This window comes from Poecilia mexicana, unplaced genomic scaffold (genome assembly GCF_051168715.1).
Source record: "Poecilia mexicana isolate PSO_F unplaced genomic scaffold, ASM5116871v1 scaffold_7, whole genome shotgun sequence".
NCBI lineage: Eukaryota > Metazoa > Chordata > Actinopteri > Cyprinodontiformes > Poeciliidae > Poecilia > Poecilia mexicana.
The window spans coordinates 19,465,140-19,490,941 of NW_028263376.1; the positions used below are offsets into that span (position 1 = coordinate 19,465,140).

Below are 25,802 nucleotides of genomic sequence, written 5' to 3' on the forward strand. Positions count from 1 at the left end.
CCGTAATGTCACAGATGGCGGGGGCCTCTGTGGGGACTTGAATTATGTCACTGGGGACATATTATTTAGTTTTCTTTGCATTTTTTAGAACCCATACCACCCAGTGACTAATGGCATCCTAGTAGCTATTTCTGTTGTTCGTCTTCGAACACAACAGCATATTCACAGTCCCTAATATTCGATACTTAATTTGTCGCCCCAATGCTCCTAACCGTTGCCCCGAGGAACAGTCGTGTGACTCTGGTCCCAATTTACTCTTTGAGAGGCCATTTTGAAAGTGAATGGCAAAATGTTTTTAGGCTTTGAACCACATATGAAGTTTGAATGAAAATATGGGTTGTGATTTCTACTTGCACAGATCGGCCACCGGCCGACAGCTGCTGCAGACGCAACTGTCTGTGCTGGAGGGAAGCAAATGTGGCTGACTGGTTTTAGATAGTTAATTAATTGCTGTTTGTGGTACTTGTTGTCATCCTGTAAAACAGCTGCATGGCTTTAGCTCCCCATCTTTAGGTTGTTTTGTCTTGGAGCTGACGTGGATGCTAATAAGCTCCTGATAAACACCCACTACCCCTCCTCCCCCACACAACCACACTCTTAACAAACTGACTTACGTGCCGCTTGGGTTTTCCTATGAGTGGAAAGTTTGGTTCACTGATCCTATATCACACATGTTTTTATTGTAACAGATTTAGATGCTTTGTTAAACTATAACATGTAACCATTTTTCAGTCAGTTTCTCTTATCATCAATCCTATCATGTGATTCCATATTTCATTTATAGAACCTGAAAAAGATTTTACATGTCACTCAGATGTGTGATTTCTTTCCCATAAATCAAATTAATGACAAATGATCACATACGTTTATTTTTAACACTATTCTAACTCACAACCCAATCCTGTTGTGTTGCATCAGCCAAACTAAATCACCATAAACACAGCAGTTTATCACCATGCAGAAATACAACAGTTTCTATATTTGAAGAGAATTACTCTCATGTAAGGTTTATAATGGCTTCATCAAAAACAAACAAAAGGACAAACAAAAAAGCCCTCTATGTCAGTCTGACGAGGCTCACATTTTGCATTGTTTTGTCACTGGACTTAGCTGATAAATTAAACATCAGGATAATAACAACTGAAATTCATTTGAGCATCACTCCTTCTTTCAATGTGCTCTATCAGAAGTGTGACCAAGAAATCAAAGCAGAAATATGTATCAGTGCTACATTATGGCTAGATATTGGTGGTGTGATCTCACTCTCATATATCCTGCTTAACAAATCCCTTTCCAGGTGAATCATAGTTGAAACTAGAAAATTCCTGCAGAAATTTTGAGGGGCCTGCCAAAGTGTGCCCGTCGGTTTGGACCCAGCGTTCCGATGCTAAAAATTAGCCTTAATGGTAAAGAAAGCTTCAATGTAGTCAATAACCTGTGGAGAGTCAGAAGCATGTGGACTAAGCTGTACTTGTACCATTCAGTATGTTGCATACGGTAAAATTAGCCAAAATGCTAATAATAGCATGAATGGTATCAGTAGAATGTGGGGTATCACTACCATTTTGTCACCCATTGACTCAGTCCAATCAGTATTCTAAACATGGCTAATAAGTAAATAAATTGGCTAAAAGCTTATTTGAGGGAAAATGCTAATGCGTGCAAAGAAGTGCACTAGTATGTGGCAGTGGAATGCTAATGTTTGTGCTGAGAGAAAAGACATAAGAAGAATAATATTTTTGCACCACCTGCAGCGGTGCACTGATGTGAGGGGAGTATGCAGGCTTTTATTTTGAAACTTTCAGTAAGCTTCATTTGAAATGGCAACACTAATCCCATGTGTAACAGTGGTTTTGTTAAACCAGTTATCTAACACCAAAAAGAGCAATTACATGATGTAAAAATTGTCAAGGCTTTTATTTTGAAAATTTTCAATAAGCTTCATTTGAAATGGTCACACTAATTTCATGTGTAATAGTGATCGGGTTAAATCAGTTATATAATGCTCAAAGCACAAGTAGTTTATAATACCAGCCAACTCCTCCTCTGTAATAACTGAGTGTTCCGCCATGTTGTAGTTCTGACATGCTGCTCAGGCTTCTGTTTTAACTGAGTCTTGGCCATAGATAGAACTACAGTTATGGCAGTTATGGCTGCTGGTTTGTCTGGATTCTGTTGCTATAGCGATTGGCCCTCATCCAACTGCTGCGTGTGTGAGAAAGAAAGCTGGGGAAGGATTTCTATCTTTGAGACACCCATAGAATGGTAATGCTAATGTCAATCCAGAGGGAAAAAAACAGAAAAAAGCTTAATATTACATGAGGGAAGTATGCAGGCTTTTATTTTGAAACTTTCAGTAAACTTCATTTTAAATGGCAACACTAATCCAATGTGTAACAGTGGTTTTGTTAATCCACCTGTATAAAGCCCAAAACAGGAAGTAGTTCTAACTGCCAGCTCAGCCCTCCTCTGTAATAATTGAGTGTTCCGCCATGTTGTAGTTCTGACCTTCTTCTCTGCCCTCTGTATTAAAGTGTCCCGCCATCTTTAGAACTACAGTCTTTTTAGTACAAACCAGCTGCTCTCCCTATCTCTATGTTCTGTTGCTATAGCGATGAAACTGCAGTGTGTGTCAGAGACTTTATCTAACGTTATGAGACACCCACTCAGTTTTAATGGAAAAAGCAGTCCGAACGACTGCTTCCCGTTCAGGATCCGTAAGTCCGATCCAAAAACCGTTTGAAGCATATGAGAGGGCTATTTGTCGTCTCATTTAGTCTGGCGATTCATATCTGTAGCTCATTCACAGTAATTGCAGTTATGAGAGAAAAATGGTGTGCGCTGAGCTCAGAACATGAAGAAAGTTGTTAATAGTTAATTTCTAAAAGCAATTTGAATTTTCATAGTAAATATTTTAATTTACACTCTAAAATTCAGACAAGTAATAATTTTATGTAAGCAAAACATGAATAGTGACAGGAAATATGTATTCTTCCCACAATACATTGTGAGATCTGATTCAGCAGCTGTGGGAATACTCACTGCCTCTGTCTGGGGCCCGTTGCTATGGTAATTAATGATCAGCACCTGGGCAGACAAGATGCAGGTTTCTACACTTGTGAGACACCCAGCGTCGTTCTCAGGGCCCTTCCAAAAAACCATAAGCCCTAGGAAAATTTTGAAAACATTTTACGGGAGCAGGCATGTGTATCTATGTCATGACCAACTTTGAGATCAATAGGCCGCTATTTGTGCCTGTGAGGGGGAGTTAAAGAGAGTTTTGGAGTCAGACCTCCACTGTCCTGTGTGTGTGTTTCAGAGAGAAATCTTTGTGATGCTGTGAGGTCCTCAGACTCAATTTTTTGTCGCTTTTTCTCAATTTATGTCGTCATTTTATCACAGAATTCCACTAAAAGTAATAGCTCCAATCTCGGCATCGAGCCGCACGTTTTGATACCACTTTTGTGGGTGGGCACGCAGCGGTACGAGCCGCATTAACGGTGACGGAATAATAATAAATAAATAATAAAGAGACATTCTATTGGGTGTAGAACAATAGGTGCCTGCCATGCAATGCATGGAGGCAATGACTGACCTGCTTCGCAGGTCAGTCATTGCTCTCCTTATGCATTGCTAATGGCATGCCCCAATTACAGTATGCAGATTATCTCCTATAGATTTCAGATAATACTTTGGCCACGGAGACGTACGGAAATCTTGATCTCAGTTTCTTAGAGTGGGCCTCACATTGTTAGAGTCTGAGTCATTATAATTAGTTAATATAAAATTGCTTGGCTGCACATTCTAAAGGAGCCTCAAGCATGAGCTGGCCCTTATCACAAAATCCACTGCTCAGAGTTGGATGGAGATTAAGCAGTTTTATCTTCGAGCAAGCCAGATGTGGTAAACACACTCGAAAAGTGATTTTACTAGAAACAATACAAGAGACATGATGTTTCTCAAAAAAATTAAAAAGTCCCACCTGAAAAAGTACACTTAAAAGAGAAGGATGGATTTTATGATGCTTTCCAAAATCTTTACACAGAAAACAATTTTGACTATGTCTATCATCAAGAGACCAAAGATTTGCTCTGTGCTGTTACCGGGCCCCTGTGAAAACAGAAGGTCCCTTTGCTCTAAGACGAAGCACAATGTAAAGAAGCCATTAAAACTTTAGATAAACATTAAAGCCAGTTAACTTGTTCTTTACTGTAAACAATGCAATCTTGTTGTAAAAACCCCATTCTGAGTCCAGGCAATGACACCTAAATCTTAATCTTTAAATAAGATTTTTCCAAAGCTTCTTCAGCCCCAAACAAATTGTCTGAAAACTGAAAAGTGAAAAGATGCCCACTCGTACAAAGAGAGGTCTGAATGTGATTTAAAGCTGTTCTGGGTTGATGACATGGCCTACCTTAGCTTACACTTCAGCATCCTTGGTTTGTATAACATATGACATGACATAAGCGGATGTGTAGGTTCTCAGTGCAGAAGACCATACAAACCTGGATAGTCTTGTTTGTCATCTGAATGTACGTTAATTTTGTTGCACATGCGTCAGCAGCCTCAGTTTACAGGACTTTATCTATTTTAACCTTGGTTAAAAGATTAATTTAGGAGTAGCGTTTCAAAATCTGACTGGCTTATACAGCTTTCTCTTCCTCTGTGAGTAAGTGCTGACGTTAAAACAGGACTGATGGAGATCATAAAATGGTTTTTGGTCTATGTTCTTTTTGTCCTCTATGGAGGCTGTAGAGGACAGACCCACAGCTGTTAATTAAATTGATACACTTTAATCTGATTGGGGGGGTGGGGGGGGACAAACAGAATAAAATAGACATTTCTTCTTTTGTGACCTTTAAACACTGTCATAGCAAAGCATGAAATATAATTCAGGCACAACGGTAGAGATTTATGTTTTTTAAGATAATCTCATTTTGAATATGATAGATTGTTTTGAGTAATTTTCTTCGCCCACACAAAGTTTTATAACTTCTCTGTAGCAGAGTTCCCATTTCAATATATTTACCAAGTAGTTTCATCAGCAGAAAAAAAGTTTTTCCTCCATCTCACATTTTTTTTGAAGATGTATAACCCAGTCCATGGCCCTGAATAATATAAGCTTATCCTTCCTGCTGTTAGCCTCAGTTTGAATAATTGATATGCAGCAATAAATAGAAACGGCATCTCTGGCAGCAACTTGAAAATTGGCACTTGAGAAATGGGAGATTCATCTTTTTCGCAAAGCAACATGTTAAAAAATAAAATGAGGAGCCCCAGTCATTTTGTGCTGTGCCTGTCATTTGTCTTTGCTTCCCTTGCAATCATTCACTCAGCACTCTGAAGGTAGGCTGCTTTCAACTGCACTTCATGTTCGGAGATATCGGGAACCACAAAGTGCCCTGTTACAACTGTCGTTTAGGTCTGTGCAGATACTTAACCTATTTCTTGCTTGGCCAAACAGCCAAGCAGGTCAGGTACTCACGGCTTAATATCGGAAACAGTATTACAGAAAACCAAATTAGGTTTCAGTTACAAACAGTTCCTTTTCTCGAGATTCTAGTAATTTATCCCTAGTAATTTTCTATCATAAAAAATGGGAACAAAAATGTTCATCATTGTATGCCCTGTCCCTTGTGAAAGTTTTCAGGTAAAAGAGCCAAAATGACAAGTTTTGGGAACTTGTAAATTCCCTTTCTTTCACACAGATGTTCATGTTAGTGCCATGCAGGTTTCACTTTCCCTCCTGAGCACTGAGGTGCCTCGTGTCTATAATGAAAAAAAAAAAACTATTTAAATTGCATGCAACCACCAGATAATGCAGTTAGGAAAGTTTTCAGGTGTATTTGTGAGTACACTACAATACAGTATGATATATTGTAATGCCCCCCATCTCATTAGGGAAATTTACCATCTATTCAAAAAAGTCACTTAGCTAACCGGTGAAAGAATATGCACAAAGCAGTAACCAGTTGCATTACTAATCACAGTGCAATGCAGGAATGCAAGCTACACCATCCACATTGCACTTACCTCATTTAGAAGAAAAACTGTGAGCTAAACCATTACTCTAGGATTTGGGTGTGGGTATTCTTTTATCCAGGTACATCTTTTTTGAGGTCCTGTCTGGCTTAAGAAGATGAGTTTGCATGTTGAAGAATCTGCTGAAGTTACAACAATAACAGGCAGAACACCAGCTGTTTGTTTATGTAACGCATATCCTAATTTATTTGATATAACTGTACCTGTGTCGCCAAATGTCAAGTCTTTGAAAGTTTAATGCTGATGATTGTGTCTTTTCATGCTGTTTTTCAGGGACTGAGCAGCCTTAGTGATGAAGTTTAACTTGTTCAAGCAAGAAACAACGCCTATGGTCGCAGCAAAACCAACGGGGGCCAGTGACTCGACTGTTACTCCAGCCCCCGTAGGGTTAGTCTCCGCTGGAAACGCCACGGAGCCAGTCAACAAGAACGATGCCTTTGATGAGATCAAAAACAAGTTCCTGAATGAAATCGACAAGATCCCACGTGAGTGCCAGGCAAAACCCAAAACTCTTATTGACGTGGCTCTCAACAATTATTTTGGAATTAGATTTTCTCTTTTGCTGCAGGCATCATCAGTCCTATAATGTCTTTATTTGATATTGATCACTGGCTGCTCTTCCTAATGGCAGGGAAATCTAATTTTCATCCAATCTAATTGCTAACCTTCCACCTCTTACTAAATCTGTGTGGCCTGGGGCATGACATGAAGCAGCCTAAATGATCACTTGGTCAGACTTCAGATTATGTGCTTCTCATCTTTTGTTTCTGAATGGGGCTGTTCCGTCTTTGAACTGGTCTGTGTGTCCTCCTCAGTGCCATCCTGGGCCATCATTGCCATTGCCGTGGTCGCTGCTTTACTGATTCTAACGTGTTGCTTCTGCATCATCAAGAAATGCTGTTGCAAGAAGAAGAAGAACAAGAAGGGCAAGAAGGGGAAGGGTGACATGGGAATGAAGAACTTAAAAGGCGAGGTATGTTTCACTGATACAGGTTGCGTCACAGCTAGGAAAATCTATATTGTTACTGCATATGAACCACAAATAACTGACCCATTCATGACCCTATTAGCTAATGTCTGTTGGGTTTAATGTGAGGCGCTGTGGTGGAATAAAGATAAAAAAAAGATGAGTCATACGCACGACTCAGCTAATTTATTACACTTTAGTGCAGCAGCACGAACATATTATTTTTCTTCTTAAAGTTATTTAGATTACTGATTAGAAATGAACAAAGTTGCATACTGTGTTGATGTCTCTCTAACCCGGTCAAGAATTTTTCACAGATTTTGATTGCACTGTTTGTCAACCATAATTATTTGTTTCATTCTCTCTTTCTTTCTCTGTTATTCAATGTATTTGTCATAAATGTTATTGTTGCTCTTTCTTTCATGTGGGCTTTGGGGTTTGAGTAAAAAAATGACAGGGTCCTTGCCTGCACAGCCTCCTTTATGACTGCCTCTCTTACATTCAATAAAGAGTCATTATCAAAAATTACTAGCTTGCACTAAAAGTTGCCTCAGGACGTAAAAATTCAATTGTGTGCTGATGCGAATTGAACACGGTAAAAAAAAGCAGGTATTATAAAACATAAAAGCACACAACTGAGCCAATAAGGAGGCTTTTCTATCTGTCATTTTTCTCACTCCCTGCAGAGCAGCTTACTGCATTTGCTGTGATTACCCTTCTTTGGTGTCTGCTGTGAGTTCAATCTCTTCCTTTGTCTCTGCTCTCCTCCTTCCTGCTTTGTGTCTTATATGTGCTCCGTGTATCTTGACTGTGGTGGACTTCTCTGTCTACGGTAGGTCTGACAGCACACGGCACCCCTCTCTGGCTGCTCTGTGTAAGCACAGACCAGGGCAGGGCGGCGGCGGTGCTGGAGGGTGGGGGGGGTGGAAGGGTTGTGCTGGGCTGGGCTGGGCTTGGAGGGGTTGGATTGCAGTGATGATGACAATGATTGCTATGGCTTCCCTAGTTTTTTGCAAGTTTTGGTGCTGCAGGTGCTTGAGGACTCGATGGGAACAATTAAGCTGCTTTGCAGAATCCACTAAACTGTTATGCTGCACCAACTGCCATGTCTTGACAATCCAGAGATTGCAGTTTTGTTTTGCTTTTTTTTATTTTTGCAAAAATAAGTGAAAAAAAATCTCTATATGGTTTGAAGTGAACATGAAACTCATCCTATGGTTAAGCCTTTGAATGTTGAGCGCACTGAGCAACTCACTAGAGATCACTAACATGCATGTGCAAGGGTTAAGCTGGGTATTTGTCAAATATCGGCTGTAACTTTATTTACCTAAAAGCACAAAGCAAGCTTCTGCTAGGACAGAAGTCAATTGCCGAGCACAATCACAACTGGTGTCTCACCAACTATTCCTCTGTATCTTGACTCGGGTATAAAATTCATTCCGTTACCTGGTTGTACAAATAAGCTCCTCGTTTTACGACAGATGAATAGTCTGCATCTCTTGACAAAGACCAGCATACGCCCTTGCAGTAGGTTACCATTGAATGGCCACAACTTGACTTGAGAGTAACTTTCCTGGATGACCCATGCTGCTGACATACTAGGTGAAAGTCATTGATGCCCCCTCTTCCCTAAAGCCCTTGGGTCTCACTGAAGAGATATGGTGGCCCTGAATGGATGCCTAGATTAGCAATAAATAGAGGCCTGAAACAACTCAGTCCAAAATCAACTTGTCTGTTTCTGTGGACAATTTACTTACTAAACCTAAAACTGAGCTCCGATGTTACTCAGCAAAAGGCATTCATCCAGGCACAGTATCTGCATCTCTGAGCTCCTACAGGAAGTATGACAAGAACCAAATCTTATGCATATAGCATGATACCTTCATGGATTTGTACATTATATTTAGGACATATAGGTGGATAAATTTTTGGACCTTACAAAAATTTGTGACTTTTTTTTTTTATATACTTATTGCCTCTCAGATTTTTATAGAACATCTACACTTACCATCAGAAATAAACTTGAATCCTGCATTGTGTGGCCTGGCATGCTTGAATGAAAGACATTAGCACAACACAGCCACAGAATCCAACATAAACGGACGCAGGGTGAGAAAGGGTGTGCGTGTGTGTGTGCGTGTGTGTGCGTGTGTGTGTGTGTGTGTGTGTGTGTGTATGAGAGAGAGTGCTAAGCATGCTTGAGAGTCTGCATGTAAGCAAAATGTGTCCTGTGTGTTCAGCTGATTTTCTCCAGCTGAGCAGAAACAGAGCTGAAGTTACCAACTTTGGACGTAAAGAGGAACGATCAAGAATCGGCACACATCTTCAGTTATTACATATGTAGGATTAAAGGGCTACTATCTAAGCAAGATCTAAAGAAACTCACCCATGCGTTTATCTTCAGTCACACTAATTACTGCAGCAGTCCTTCTGCTGGCTCCCTGTAGCTCAGAGAAGAGACTTTTAAATAATTTTGTTAATTTATCATTCATTGAATGGCTTAGCACCTAAATACAACAACAACATACAGCTGTTGTTGTTGTATCAACCTTCCGGACCACTCAGGTCTTTTGGCTCTGGTCTGCTCTGAATTCCCCGAATCAGAAGCTGACATGGAGAAGTAGCGTTATGTTTTTATGCTCCTCTAATCTGGAACAGACTTCCAGTAAAACTGCAAAACTGCCGAAACACTGAGTGCCTTTAAATCACGACTAAAACCCCACCATGTTAGACCCACCTGGGGAACACTGATCAATATATTTTTATACATTTATATATAAATAAATATATGTATTTGTTTCTTGATTTTGATGGTGGCGTGTGGAAAAATGTAACTTTTCTTGCTTGTTTCATAATTGGTTACTGTACTGTGTTTTTATGGTGTAAAGCACTTTGAACTGCCCTGTTGCTGAAATATGCTCTATAAATAAACTTGACTTGACTTGACTTGACTTGTGATAAGTTCTGCATTGAATGTGTTTATTGTTTATTTGTGAGTGTGTGTTATGTTCTTCTAGCTTATCAGTGAGTAGTGGAGCCTCTAGTTTCATGAAGACTTTGTCAAAAAGAGTCATACATCAATTTGTCATGACACTATTGTATCATGTGTGCTGAATAAGTTTATTTCTTTAAAATATAGTGAGATTTTTCCACCTGAGTGATGGAGATTCCTGCCAAAGCCATAAGAGTGTAACATTATTGTAGCAAAGATATTCAATACTTGCCTATCATAACTCTTAATTTGACAAAAGCCTGCTGGTTTAATTTTTTCCCATTGTCAAAAGTTATTGTCCTTACATAAACCTCATGAAGTGGGACATTTTTACAACCAGAGTCTGACAACTGAAAATTCCCCCATCATAAAGATGCAAGAAAGCTTTATGTTACTTTAGAAATCACATTATTTGACACTGTTGATATAAAAAAAAGGAAAACACAATTTTCAGTCTTTTTCAATTTATTCTTGTAAAAACCAATTAGGCCAGAGATCACTTTGTGTATATTATCATAGCATGTTTGAGGCTCTGGGGATGAAGCATTTGTTTTCCAACTAAAAGATGAAAGTTTATATCCTCAGTACCTCTTTGTGTCAGATCACTGGTCACTATGTTACACCTTGCTCTTTGTTTTGCAATTTATTATATTCAGCAACTCTCAAAATTGTAGCATACGGCATAGTCTGTTAAAATGACGTGTGATATATATAAAAGTAAAAGTCTGATAAATCATTTCAAAACTATTTCCTCATAAAATTGGCACAATTATGTACTGTACAATTAAAGTGAAAACCAAACACCTTTATTTCAGAACAAAAGGAAATATATATATATATATATATATATATATATATATATATATATATATATATATATATATATATATATATATATATATATATGTATATGTGTCCATGAAAATAGGGATAGGTAAAAAATATGTTGAATACTCACTAAAGCCACTTGATTTTACAAGTTTAATTAAAAGAGTCACTTTCTAAAATAAGTTTATTTTTATAAGCCCATAATAAATTAACATTTAAGTTTGCTCAATTGTGATTAGTGAAACAGTATGCTCAATTCACAGCTTGGTATGTATCTGAGTGTTGAGCTCATGGATTGGAAAATGTTTTAACAAAAACAGAAAGTAAAATATGTCAAAATTCTATTTATTAGTTGCTAACATGGCATAGTCCCATTTTGACGGAGTGGTAGAGCACAGGTTTGTCTGGTTCGGTACATTATTTTGTCTCTTTCCATTGTACCCCATAAAACCATTCTTGGGCCCAGTTGTACAGTATAGTTCATTTACTGTACAACATGGGACAGTAAAGGTGAAGCTACTGGCATCACACAACACAGTCCATTGATCGGAAGACATAAAAACATCACTGTTTGTGACAACAAGCTTGAGACATGCTAGTGCATCACGTTTGTTGTTACCCTAGTATGATGCAATTTGGGTTTAGCCCCACCTGCCCAATAAGAATCCAACTGGTGGTGGAAATACTCTTCTGAATCCGCCGGACCGTAAAATAGGATATTGAGCCGCACTGACCCGTGCTGTACTGCCCAGTGGAAACGACGCACATGTGTGAAAGGATAGGATTAGTTTTCTGTCTATAGACCAGAGATTAAGCAAAATGTTAAGTCCAAAAGTGAACGCAAATCACTGGTTTGAAATCGGTACAAAATACATCATTGACAACTGTTTAATACATGTCATTTGATCTCACAAAAAAGCGGATACAGAAGGAAATAACTTTTATCAGTTTGGAAATATAAAGTAAATGTCTCACCTTTAGCTTGACTCTGTTTGGATGCTAGTTTGTGCTTGTTGGGTGCCTGATTATGTGTATTTAGCACCGATAGGTGCTTATTAAATGACTTATGGCATATTTATCCATATATATCAACACAGTGTATGAATGTGTTATGGTATGGGTTTCAGTATATCCAAACCAGCATTAGTACTCACTGCTACTATAGAAGGTTAAGTAAATTTGATGCAACATGATCAATTTTTTATAAGAGTCTCAAAACTATTGTACAGTGTTAAATCGCTGTATTATTCACTTTTGGTCCTCCCCTTCTAAGATGTGTTATAGATCTGTGAAACATCAGCCATGGGTTGTAATGAGTAGTCTTATGTCAAAATCATTGTGTAGATGAGGAAAAGTTTCTATTTCATATTTAACATTCTTCCAACACACATGGAAAACCAAAAACAGCAAATGGTGTCACCCAGGAAATAGTGAAATCAAGTCAGGTTGCAACCGTGGTCATTGATGAACAGTTTGCACTTGTAACACTGGGGTAAGTCGAAGGTAGGTGCTGTGACTAACCTGACTGCTGTGCTGACATGTAAGGTTTAATGTTCTGCTCAGCCACCCTTTCACTGCCATCCTCTCACACTCTCCTTTGTCGCCTGTCCAACTTCTATCATTGCAGAAACCCCAGGATGACGACGATGAAGAAGATGATGTTGAGCCAGGCCTAACTGGAGATGAGAAGGAGGAAGAGGTGAAGGAGAAGGAAAAGCTCGGGAAGCTGCAGTACTCCATTGATTATGATTTCCAGGAAAACAAGGCAAGAATACTACTGATTTTTTTTTTTTACAGATTACCCACACTACATTGCAAAAGTACTAATAACCTTTGAACCTTTCTACATTTTGTTTTATTACAACTACATAGCTGTATTAATTTTTGCTTTCCATGTGACACATCAACATACAACTCTATTTATTGCATTATTGTGAAGTTGAAGGAAATAATAGATTTTTAATAATATTTTTACAAATAAAAACCTGATGTATGACTTGAGACCATCTTCCAGAAGGACAACCCAAAACCTACACTATATATTTCGCTTTTGGTTGATCAAAAAAATATTCTTTCCACTGTTTTAATGACATTATGTTACTCTCCTCAGCTAACAATAGGAATTCTACAAGCAGCTGACCTCATCTCTATGGACAGTGGAGGCACTTCAGACCCCTATGTCAGAGTCTTCGTCCTGCCTGATAAGAAGAAAAAGTTTGACACAAAAGTACATAAGAAAACACTCAACCCAGTCTTCAATGAGACATTCATTTTTAAGGTAAGCTTAAAGCGACTGGTGGTCGCCCGTCATTCATCATCACTCATTTCCTGCTCATGAACCAAGCACCTCTGCTTACGTGATTGGTAAACCTGTCTAGTTGAAAATAGATGAAGTTAACTTCCCTTTCTTCCTTGTCCTGGAGCAAGATATTTGGATTCTGTCTTCTCCTACACTTTGACTTTTTTCCCCCCCGCAGTGATAAAAAGAAGCAGACATATTGAATGTGTCTTACAAAGGAGCGTCTGAAGGGGAATAAAGGAGGGGCCCACCTCTGGTGCACCTTGTCTGGTGACAGCTCCATACAAAATAATTCAACTGTTTTAGTAGCTTGTCAAAGTCAGACAGTCCTACTGAGGCAGCTTGCATAAAGCTAAATACATTTAATCAGTCAAAAGGTCAGATTCATGTATTATTTATTGTGTACCGAAAAAGCTACACTTAGCTACGTAAAAATGAACTGCATTAAGTTGATGCTTTCATCTAATCGACATAACTGAAAGTGTGAATAGTGAAGAGAAAACAAATATACAAACTATTGGCTTATTGGTGTAGAGTTTTGCAGAGTGAACATGAGCTGGACTTAATAAGGGCGTTAGAGGAGGAAGTGTTATTAAAAATGCATCCCATGAAACGTAGAGGGAGGAACATGCCGTTCTGACAGATGTCCTCAGCTATTTCGATGACTAAAGTTAGACTTGCTGGTCATTTTCAGATACCATTCACTGAAATGGGAGGGAAGACTCTGGTGATGGCCGTCTACGACTTTGACCGCTTCTCCAAACACGACATCATTGGAGAGATTAAGATACCCATGAATACTCTGGACCTTGCAAAACCAATCGAAGAGTGGAGAGACCTCGACAGCGCTGATCAAGAAGAGGTAAGGTCTGCTCTGTCCGTACTCTATAATGAACTTACTGTAATTTTTTTACTCCCAATTTTGAATACACAAGTACTGCTCACAAAATGAGAGTATTATAAAAATGTTACATATTGTGTAACACCAGCAACTTCCTTGAGAAGACTGTCAAGCAAATTATGCATTAAATCTAAATAACATATGACCTTTACGTTCTGAAATAAGTGACAAAAACATTGCAATTTCAGAATTTCTTTTCTAGGACATTCTGATTTTTATTTTCAGGGTGGAATTATTATACAGTACACGATGAGCTGCATAAGTTCAAATTTATTGTAGATTTCATGCAATCCACAAACTTATAGACTAATACTGTATAACATCAACATTAGTGAAATACTTGTACTTGGAGTCACTGACCTGCAGGAACATGCAACTATGCCCAAATTTCAACCATCCAGTTTTTACTTTTGTGGTGAAGTTAAACTACTTGGGGATTGTTCCTTTCCATTATTTTCCCCCCTATTGTGAGCTGTGTGCCAGTATCACTGGCAGCAACATGAAGCTTACATGGTTACTTAACCATGTGCAAAGTTCTTAGGTTCAAAAACCTCATTTTAACTCCTCCAAAAATGATCCTTTTCATTCTGGCTAAATCTGTTTCTCAACTCTTCTTATTTGGTTTAACCAAATAGGAAGCTGTAACATATTTCTTGAAGGTGTTTTCAAAGGACAAGGCACATTTTTATTGGGTGACAGCCTCTAATTTCATGCTGATATAGAACTCACTTCCCTGTCGGACCTTGACTCTGTTCTAGTCTATGACAGGCTTAAGTCTTGGTGGATCTTAAGTTATTCCTAAACATCCCGACTAATATCTGGCTATTAGAACTGACAGTTTGGGTCAGTTTAATTAAATCTGAGTGTGATATTTTTCCAATATTTGAACTTTTAGTTTTGAATTGGTCTTCATTAGAAAAGATGTGAACACAATTCAAACTTGTGCATGAAATTTAGACTTTAAAATTTAATTATTTTTTTTCCTGGGTGGAATGGTGACACAATATTGCACTCAAAATGAACAACTTATGGTCAAGCTTTATGACAATCATGCTAATTATGAATGTCTGTAAGCTTCTGATGAGGTTCTATGAAGTAGATGGGATTTCTTAGAAATATTACTTGCCATTTTTTACATTGTTTATAAACTGTGATTTGCTGTTTAGACTTAAAAAAAAGCACAACACAGATTCTCTTCTGTAATTGAGGCAAAAAGTCTGTTATGCTACACTGCTCACTGAGTAACTGTGCAGCTTGTTACGTGGAGCTGTCACTGTGATGCTGCACTCTATGGAAATATGAGGAAACCACTTTAATCCAAGAAACTGTTCCCCCAGAAACATCTTAAAATGAAACATTTTCTCTACAGCAATTTCAGTCTAAAGAAGCAAAACCAAACTGCATGTCTTTGAAAGAAAACAAACAAACAAACAAAACGTTAGGTCTTTATATGTTATAGGTGAACCTCTTTGTCTAATTTATCATTTTATCTTCCTCAATGTTCTGCTTTCTTTGCTCCTTCTCACAGCCAGAGAAGCTTGGTGATATTTGCATCTCTTTACGTTACGTCCCGACTGCTGGCAAACTCACCATCTGCATCTTGGAGGCTAAGAACCTAAAGAAAATGGATGTGGGAGGACTGTCAGGTGGGCTAGTTTATATAAACACAGCTGTGCCGTACATGTTCAGTTTTGCTTCACACTTGACCCCATATCACGGCATAGTCCTGAGTAAAAAGGACCTTTTCCTTGCTCTGAGACTGCAGAATGCTAAAGAATGTGACTTCAAGCCCAGCCATCAATTTTGTGCCGCTCTGCTCACGTGCTGCCGCTGCAGTGCTCACCCATTCTTCACTCTGTCTTGCATTAGAAGTGGCTCCATCTGTTGGCATAATAGAATACTGCAACCCAGATTTGCATTGAGCACAGAGGTTCCTCGTCCTCGTGTCGTGATTCAGTCCTGTGTCTGTTTTGTCAGATCCCTACGTAAAAATTAACCTGCTGCAAAATGGGAAGAGGCTGAAGAAGAAGAAGACGACAGTAAAGAAGAATACTTTGAATCCTTACTACAACGAGTCCTTCAGCTTTGAGATTCCTCTTGAGCAAATGCAGGTATGGATATGGAGCATGTTTTAATTAATTATTATTATTTTTAGTTCTTTTCAGAAATGTAAATAGTGCTTCATTTAATATTATAGAGACGTTCCAGTATGAAGGAAAAAAAATGTTGTTCAAGGAAGCTACTTTAAAGTTGAAATACATAGATGTTGTTTCATAACTTAACAGTTTCTCCATAACTTTTTTTTCGGACCTGTGTGGTGTGCTCCCTCGTCTTCATGACGCTGTTTGTGGTGATGCCGTAAAAATTATGACGAGAGAAACACAAAACTCTGGGATAGCACCACGAAAAATTAAACCAGCGCCACATTTCCAGTCCTGACGATCCTTTAACCTTCTCTGTACTCTGAACCAGGTTGTAATGCTCTCCCCCTGTTTCCTCAGAAAATCCAAGCCGTCATCACAGTGCTAGATTATGACAAGATCGGCAAGAACGATGCCATCGGGAAGATTTGGGTGGGAAGCAAGTCCACGGGGGCTGGGCTGAAACACTGGTCCGACATGCTGGCCAACCCCCGCCGCCCGATTGCCCAGTGGCATCCGCTGCAGCCCGAAGAAGAGGTGGATGCCGCCCTAGCAGCGCTGACTGCCAAGAAGTAAAATTAAGAGAGAGAAGAAGAAAAAAAAACTCCCACCACCCGCCCCTACACTTTCCTACCTTTGCATATCCAGTTGTTTCACTCAAGTCCCACATATCAATGTATATTCCAGAAGAACACCCAAATCTGCTCCCTCCAGCACATTCTGTCCCACAGCCGTCATTTAAAAAGATCCATAGAAACTATTTGACATGATGGGAAATGTAGTTTAAAAAAAAATCATATTATATAAAATCATGTCACTAAGAAAAGAAGACAAGTTGCAGGATGGACAGATACTCAGTCATTTTTGTTTTAGATCTATTTTTATATCGGAGTTGTGGTTCCATTATTAAGCTTACAGAGTATACTATAAGAGGAGTGTTATTTGGGAATTTAGAGGGATGACACGTACATTCGTTCATATTCTACTTCTCACCCTTTTTCCCTTTAGTGACAAAGTTTGCTTAGGATAGTGCTTAACAATAAAATGCTTTATACTGCCATATGATAGAGAAACAACACAAGCAGGTCCATTCCGTAGGTGTTTTGTGCACCATATCCCACACCTGCCAGTTATCATCCTAGATGATTCTGTTAGTTGGAAGTACATTCCTAGAGTTGGGTAGCAAAGTAGGGATTAGATCCGGTTGCCCACAGACACTGCCTTTTTTGGATTAGTTACCCTTCTGCCCATCGTCTCAGGAGAACTGAGAGGAAAAACTCCATGCCTTTTTTTTCTAAACGGGTTCTTATTGTTAGCAGTTATACAGCGTGATGAGAAAAAAAATATGTTACACTAAAATTGTAAGAATTCTGCTGTCTTTAGGCTTATGACTGAAGTTAGTTAAACCACCATTTATTGAGTTATATGGAGGGTATGACAGATAATTTGCAAAAAAAAAAAAAAAGTGTGCTTGTGTATTTTAAATTGTGTTTAAAAAAAAAAAAAGCAACGTCTGTCATCCGTACTACAAAAAAGTTTGGAAATACCAGAAAGAGAGACTGATCCCAACCACAGCTGACATTATATTTACAAGGTGTCGATTACTGCCTACAGCCCTCGACGTTCCCCTCCCGACATCTCTGATTCTGTATATCACTTGTTCAGTGTTCCTGCCATTAGTCATGGACTTGACACGAGGGTTTTTACTTCAAAGGAATCCCTATAACCGTCTTACAGTCATAAAGGAGACAAGCCTTCCAAGTAACAAAATAAGCAATTTTCAACTACCAGGGACGCCTTCCAGTTAGAGGTGTTGTTCTCTTCCTTTCCTCTTTTTCTTTTTGTTCTACTTTTTTTTCCCTTCTACTTAAGAATTGATTTTAACTTCAAACACTTTTATTCCTTAAGCACTTTAATTCCTAACGTTTTTTGTACATACGCTCAGAAGTCAGAGCTTTAACAATTTAGGGAGTTTCATTTTGTTGCTTTTGCTTCTGCTTACTTTGGCCTCAGCTTATGTATGTGTGTGTGTCTGTGTGTGTATGTGTGTGTGTGTGTGTGTTTTGAATTGTTTGGACTACGATTATTTCACTTAATTGCAAAAAGTCTGGAAGAAATCGCACTGATCCATGTGTATTTTATGCACAGCTTACCAAACTGTCGATTGTGAATTGCACTAGCAAGTATTGTTCTGTCCTGACGCTGTTCTTAGGCGTGTGTTTTTTCTTTTCCTGAGTGATATAGCGTGATGAAATTCATCATTTCTGTGGCACACACAGACGAGTCTTGTCTTGTGAATGGAAGGGAAAAGAAACACATTGAGTTCAATGCTGCTTTGTGGTCTCTTCCCAGAATGAAACAGTGCAGCATAGAGAGCCAAAGTCGGGTCCAGGTAACTGGAACTGATTTTTCTGACTAATTTCGACCTTTTCACACATAATGATAACATCTCTCAAAATGTGATTTCAGCTAGTCTGCTCAGGTGGACAACTTCACTTAGACTGACTAATCAATGTGATGTCAAATTATTAACTTTATATATGAACTATAAATGTTTTAAAAAGCTGCTATTGAGCTTTTATGGCCACATTTTCGACTGACATCTTCCAGCCAGTGACACTGAAATGACACTTCAGGAAACGCTCTCTACACATTCACCTATCACGCATCTATTTCCTCTTCCAATTTAAAAATGTGTTTCTGCAAAAACAACAAAAATATTCACCGTAACAAAAAAGGAAAATTGCATCATTCATGATCTTATTGATAAAGAAACATATTTACAATTGTTAGCAGTTACAAATATCACTGGGATCATTTGGCTCTTTATATTTGTACGTTTAGATTCTGACAGACATTTTTTGAGTGAAAACTTGGGCTTGCAACAGACAACACACTACTAGAGCTCATCACCCGTGAATAAAGTCAGTTAAAAGTTTATTAGGTTTTGTGAGCATTTGGAGCCCACTATGCTTTTTCACAAGAAAACTTCCAGTTAGCTTTCTGTATAGCAAATGCAGGTACAAACATTTGATTGTATTTTTTTGGGGGGGTGAAATTTATGTTTTTTTCATTCTTTTTAATTGTTTTTTTTTAGATATTTATATAGATAACAATCAAAACCAAATTTCTGTTTGTCATCTTGCACAATTCTATGTTTTTAAAGCAACACTAAAGAAAAAGGCAACATGGAAGCAATCAAGCAACTCATTGGTGTGTAGTTTTGCCTATATACATAGTTCATACACGTTGATACTGCATGTTTATAAGAACTACTGTACATAAGAGCATGTTTTAGAGACGACGCAAAAATAACTTGTGTACGTTAAATGGGTGTCATTTGCCATTTTAATAACACAGCAAACTGAAACAAAAAATGCACTGTATATTTTCTAAATAGAACAAAGTGTGTATTTATTTTCCATGAGGGTCATTGGAGAGAATGTCATGCAAATATTAGAGTACTATTACAAATAGGAATCTTTCCACGCCTGAAAACTCTTAAGCAAGTGTGTCGTCCAGTGCTGTGTGTGAGTTCATGTAGGAAGAAAAATGTAGCCGCATGCTTGCTATGTAAATTCCTTGTGCTGTTTTTTTTTTTTTTTTTTTTTTTGCACTATTTATTTGCCATTTATTTCATTACTGTACCTTTTGAAAATATTAGCGATTGTTAATTATGCTACAGGTTCTATTTTTTTTTTATTAGAAAATTGTTCTATTTTATTTCAACCAGGGGATCTCCAAGTCTGCAGGACTGTTTCTTTCTCTCTTATTTTTAAGTAAGTAATGCAGATTAAACTTGATGCTATTCTGGAATAGCTCATTTGGAAAAACAATGTATTAAATTGATTCTAGGAGTGATTTATGCCAGCACTAGCCAAGACTAAAGTCATACGGACCATATCCTACCTTAGGCGGCATTTCCAGGGCCAAACTGTGAAAATGCCCTTTTCCACTGAACACAAATGACTTGGAATCCTCTCTCTCTCTCTCTCTCTCTCTCTCTCTCTCTCTCTCTCTTTCTCTCTCTCTCTTTCTGTCTCTCTTTATTACTATCATTTTTAATCAGAAGATTATTTTCCCTCTTTCTGTTTGACTGACCTGATACATGTTGCAGATTGTGTCTCTTTTACTCTGTTACTATACAATGGGTGTACTTGTAAACAAAATAAATTAATAAGATGAAAACAACTAAAAGCCATAAAACTCAAGCACTAACTCTTTAGAGCTCTGCTGAACAGCTAGAGTTTATTTGTGAGGGAACAAAAAATCTGACGTCTTCATTTTTCCATGAATAATGTTCCTTCTCGCATTCCTTTTTCTAAAGTCTTTGTTCAACCAGAGGGAGAAAACCATTCTACTGTCTGTGTGAGCGTGGAGAACAGCTGCCAATTCAGGAGAGCAAGTGTTTTTTTTTTGTTTTTTTTTGTTTTGTTTTGTTTTGAGTGGTTGGTGTCATCGTTACAGGATTGTGTTTGGTCATATTTGATTAGCACAAATAGATAATATTTACAATTTATTATGACACTGAATTCTGAGTAATAAGGGTAAAACTATATGTGTGAGAGTGTGTTCTATTTTAGGGCTGAGTGCAATTTGTGACGCAAACTGGGTCAAGCTGCTAGTTTCTGTTCTCCCAGTTTGAGAAAAAGAACTCACACAATCAAATAATAATAATAATAATAATAGTGAACCTTTGCATTATTTTAGAGGCTATTAGCAACAGTTTTTGCTCTTTTTTAATCAACTGCTCAGCAAGAATGAATAAATTGAAAGAAAAAAAATAAAACCTAAAATTTAAGGCAGTATCCCTCCCACAGAACAATGCATATGTTTATTTTTCAGACTTGTGTCTACAACTCTACAACTTGCTTTCTTGCCCTGAGTTATATAAATGACAACCTCACACATCTGCATATGCTGATGTTGCTCAGTCAGAAAAGCTTACAGGTTTATAAAATGTAAAACCATGTCCACAAAACAATTAGCAATAAACCTTTTTTTTTTTAACCTGAGACATTAAACATGCTTATTTCAGGAATTTTAACATTACAGGATACAAATTATGTTCAGTCTTTTGCAGTAAAGCCAAATAGATTTAAAACAATAGTCTTACCTCATACTTTTTTTCAGAGAAAGTTAAAAAAGAAGAAGGAGAAGAAAGTAAAAATGTAATAAAAATGTTTTACACTTTAACTGAAACGTAATCTGGAACATTTAAGGTTTTTTTTCCCCTTTCACAATAACTAAAGAAAATCAATAGAAAAGTAAAGCCAGTTTTAAACATGTCTTAATTTATTTTTGAATTATATAGAATTATTCCTCGTTTTACATAGGAAACTTTACAAAAACTTCATATTTTTAACGGTCAACAAAATTTTACAGCTCTAGGCTAATTTCATTTTACAGAGAGAGAAAAATGTTGCTCTTTGGACTGAATGTTGCTGACTTCTCTCCTAAGCAGGGGTTTGGCACCAAACATTTTAACATTTCATCTAGATTACGTGAGAAATTGGCTTCAACTGTCCTTTAACTTTTGGCAAGAAAGCAAACAAGCCCATATTTTCCAAAATGTTGAAGCATTTTTTTAATATTTTGTTTGATGTAAGTTGCTGAAGTTTCCTAAATTAAACTGCCACGTCCGTCATGACAACAATCTTCAATGTGTTGCATAAAACTGCTGCTCCACATTCTCTTAACGCAATACAGCAACAATCACTGTCCCATCAATACCAATGACTGTGACCAAATGATGCACTGAGAGCAGGTTTCAGTGTGTTTTAGAAATACTGCCACCACCTGATTACACCTGCCAGCATTTATCTCCACAGTTTAACTCTGCACAGCCAATATAGCAGGAGAACTACAATAGGAAAGCACCAAATATTAAAAAAAAAATTTCAAAGGTACATTCATGGTGCATTTACAAAAGTCTTTGCTTCCTCTTAAAGCCTGGGTCATCACACATACACAAGATCCTCAGACGATACGGTGGACTGAGACTGGTGAGCTGTGATTGTGTTCTTGTGTATGTGGAATAATAAAATGTCCAAAACATTGCTTAAAATCACAGAGTTAGATTATGCTACTCTCGGTACAAGTCTGCATGCATATTGTTATTTTTTTATGTATGAGTAACACGGTAAAAATAAAAGCTTTATGGTTTAAAAATGGCTAGTGATCTGTTTCCCTGATTGCCGAGTGTATGTACTTATGCACAAATGCATCTGCGGTCGCCCTGCTTCAGCTGTGCAAAGACAGTTTTAGAACACCGTTCACACACGTGTGATTTGTTTCTGTCTTGTTTTTTTGTTTTGTTTTTTTAAACAAACACTGGAATTTAAAAAGGGAAACTTCAGTCCATTTGACAGTCGAAACGTGATGTCGAGACCTGCAGCGGGTAAAGGCGCTGCTTTGAAACATGCTGGTTCTCTTGTCAGTTGCTGTATTTCTTCTTGCTCTCTTTGTGCATAGGCGTAATCACTTTTGTTGTTTATTTTTCTTTTATTCTGTGTATCCCCGATGTAGAATGTGGAGCTGTGTTTGAAGCGACGGCACAGACGTGTCTCCATGCTCTCTCCTCATTTGCTTTCCGTTTGTGTCCTTGTCTGGTTTCTGTGTAGCCGATTCCGTCACTGTCATCGAGGTGAATAGGAGCCTGAATCTGCTTTTGCAGAGCATAAGGAACCACCGGCCTTCATGTTAACAACATGGACATACTGTATACTGCCAAACATGCAGGGCCGTACCGACCTCCCCCCTTGAGCACTCAGTTCTCCACCTCTGTTCCATCATGCAGCTGTTTTCTCGAGACTCATTTGTCTTCCCAGCTTCACCTTCTTCTCTTCATCCTCTTTTAAAGCATCGGAGGACAGTCAGGTTACGTCCCCTAGCTGTGTTTCTTCGTGTCTAGTGTTGTGGTGCGCGTGTTCATGTCAGTACTTGTGCCTACTGTGGATCGCATGCTTTAGCCTTTGACTGGACACAAACGTTGCTCACAAACTCCTCTCGACCCTTATGTGGACATACGTTGGGGATCCTTCTGAAGTTATCAAGGGAACCAAATAACTTATTACAAATTTATCTTATGTGTTGCCAGTTCTGTAAAAACAAATAGGAAATAAAGGCCTTTTAATAACCATGAGTTGTATGTGTTTACTATGCAGTATGTTTTATCTCACAAAGGCACTTGATTTTTTGATGTTTCCTTTGGTTACGCTATTCCATACCAAGCCATCAGTCGCTTTTAACCCATTTAAAGTAGTGGATTTAGCACAGGCAGGAGCAACACAGCTCCATCTATGTTACCATTAACTCTGACCATCTCCCCCATCAATGTTGAAGAAAACTATACAGCCTATCCCATCTGTTCTTATTACGTATTCATGGCAGAACATTTTTTCTTGTGTGGTGTGCGACAGATCTTGTGCGGTCCGAAACTGGAAGTGGGCGTGGTTCCTATACAGACATGCTACAACCCAGTTGGTTCTTTCCAGTAGTTCTAATCAAGTGAAAAGTCCCAGCAAGAAAGAACTTTGTTCTTAGCCTAGAATAAAAGAACAATATCTTCTGTTCTTAGGGAGAATGCACTTTTACAAAAAGCACATTAGCCTAGCATTAAACAAGGAAGAAAAACCCTTTAATGTTATTCAGACGATACATGAAACAGTCTATAATGTGTGTAGTTGTTCAGATATAATATTCAGACCATTTCTACCATATTTACTAACCTGAAGGTCTTTAGTAAATATGGCAGACCAAAGCCCAGTCTAAATACGGTGGACCCTTTGTTTAGGGTTAGGAGTTAAGTTTAGTGATAATGTGTAAAGTAGGTTTTGTTTAAAGCTGGGGTTAGAAAGATACTAGTATGGGTTAGGGTTAGGAAAATTGTCTGGGTTGTTTATAAATGCAGTTAGTAAAATGAATGGAAGTCAATAATACAAACTAGTATGTCTGAATAAACTTTGAAAAACACAACTTCAGTCAATATGGCCTTCAGAGATATTACACAAGCAAATAGCTTTGCAATGTTTTTAATTTCCTGTGAGGGTCGGTTACATAGCAATCCAATTTACCCCCCCCCCCCCCCCGAGTCTAGATGTTGTGAATTTCTCTTGCAAACTTGAAACCACTGCTGTAGACAATCTGGTGACTTACAGTTAAAGATGTGAGAATTCTGATAAAAAAAAAAAATACATTTTAATGAAATTGGGATGAAGCTTTAGATTACAAAATTAAACAGTTGCTTTGGCAATTCAGAAACATTTTATTGGGCAAGGACTTTGTTTTTGCTTTTACAATTCATTTTTTATTATTTCAAACAAGGACAGCCATCACATCAACCCCGTCTCCTGCAGTACAAATAAAATATATATATTTTTATTAATAAATACATTATAATCAGTCTTTTTTCTTTATTTACAGAAATACCTCCTTAGGCTTTAGTTTTTGTTCAATATAACATATATGGATTATAAAAAAACATCTGATTCAGGGGTGTTTATGTATTCTGGTGAAAACAAAATATTTTTGTGACTCATAAGATGATTTTTGTGTGTGTGTGTGCTGAAGATATAAATGTAAATTCAACATTTGTAGGCCACTGAACTGTCCTTCATCTGGTTGATGCATCAAACAATATCAACCAGAACCTATAACCACAACGTTTCATCTTTCAGGCGTCGCTCTTATTTGTGTGAGAGAGAGAGAATAAAAACACAATCGGGGAGAAAATATTAAGAATGTATTCTCAAGTCCATGTTCCAGTAAAATGATCAAATCTTATAGACTATTTAAGTAATATTAAAACCGTGTGCTGCAAAGAGTATAAACAAAAGTGAAGCATCAGTGTCATATCACACAGTATGGGAAAAGTTCAAATGTATTTCTAAGTTTTCAGAGACACTGCAGTCCAAATAGTACACCTGTTCCCTTGTTTGTGGATGTGAAAAGTACTATCTACTATAAATAATATATACTATGTAATATAAGAAAATAATTATAAGGTGAGAAAAACTGAAGTGAGTCTGCTCAAGATCTATGTCTACAAGAGCTTCAAAGGTGGCCTATCAATAACTCATAGAGGAGGTAAAACATGGAACCTTGTGAATAATTAAACTGCTGAATCAAGGTTGGAGCACGAGAACAAAAGCTTCAGACATCTTTTCACTTTGACAGTTTGCTGATTACGCGAATGAGAGCTCCGTTCTCATCCTTTAGCCTCTGGTTGTCTGACTTGAGTTCGGTTAGGACCTGGAGGAGGGAAAAGGAAAGACACAAAATTAGAAAATGCCCAGTTTACCTTGTGCATATTTGGAAGCTAATATTAGTAGCTACTGAAGACGTTTGCGATACAAAGCATCAAGTATTGCAATGGCCAATTCGCCCACTGTTTCAAGTGCAATAAGAAACGCTCTAGCAGTATTAACAAGTGGGCCAAAGGTTTCATCAAAATCTGAGAATAGGTAATGAGAGCATGCTTAGAAGATGATCATGCAGTGAGAAGTGTACAGTATGCAGAGACGAGGTATGAGATACTCGTTAACAAAAGAGAGAAAAGCTCAAGTTTCTAAATCTTAGTCTGATGAGGAACTTTGACTTCAGAATATATTCCCCTTAAAGGAGACAAATAA

At 37.9% G+C, this 25,802-nt stretch overlaps 1 protein-coding gene across 1 annotated transcript; it reads left to right on the top strand.

Moving 5' to 3' along the window:
* The first annotated feature begins 6,321 nt into the window (after window positions 1–6,321).
* LOC106918287 (synaptotagmin-2-like) lies at window positions 6,322–23,311 on the top strand. Its single transcript, XM_014987903.2, has 8 exons — window positions 6,322–6,527; window positions 6,858–7,015; window positions 12,457–12,594; window positions 12,940–13,107; window positions 13,823–13,990; window positions 15,558–15,675; window positions 16,007–16,140; window positions 16,531–23,311. Exons 1-8 carry the CDS (start codon window positions 6,335–6,337, stop codon window positions 16,744–16,746), a joined length of 1,293 nt encoding a protein of 430 aa, XP_014843389.1. The 5' UTR covers window positions 6,322–6,334; the 3' UTR covers window positions 16,747–23,311.
* The last annotated feature ends 2,491 nt before the right edge of the window (window positions 23,312–25,802 follow it).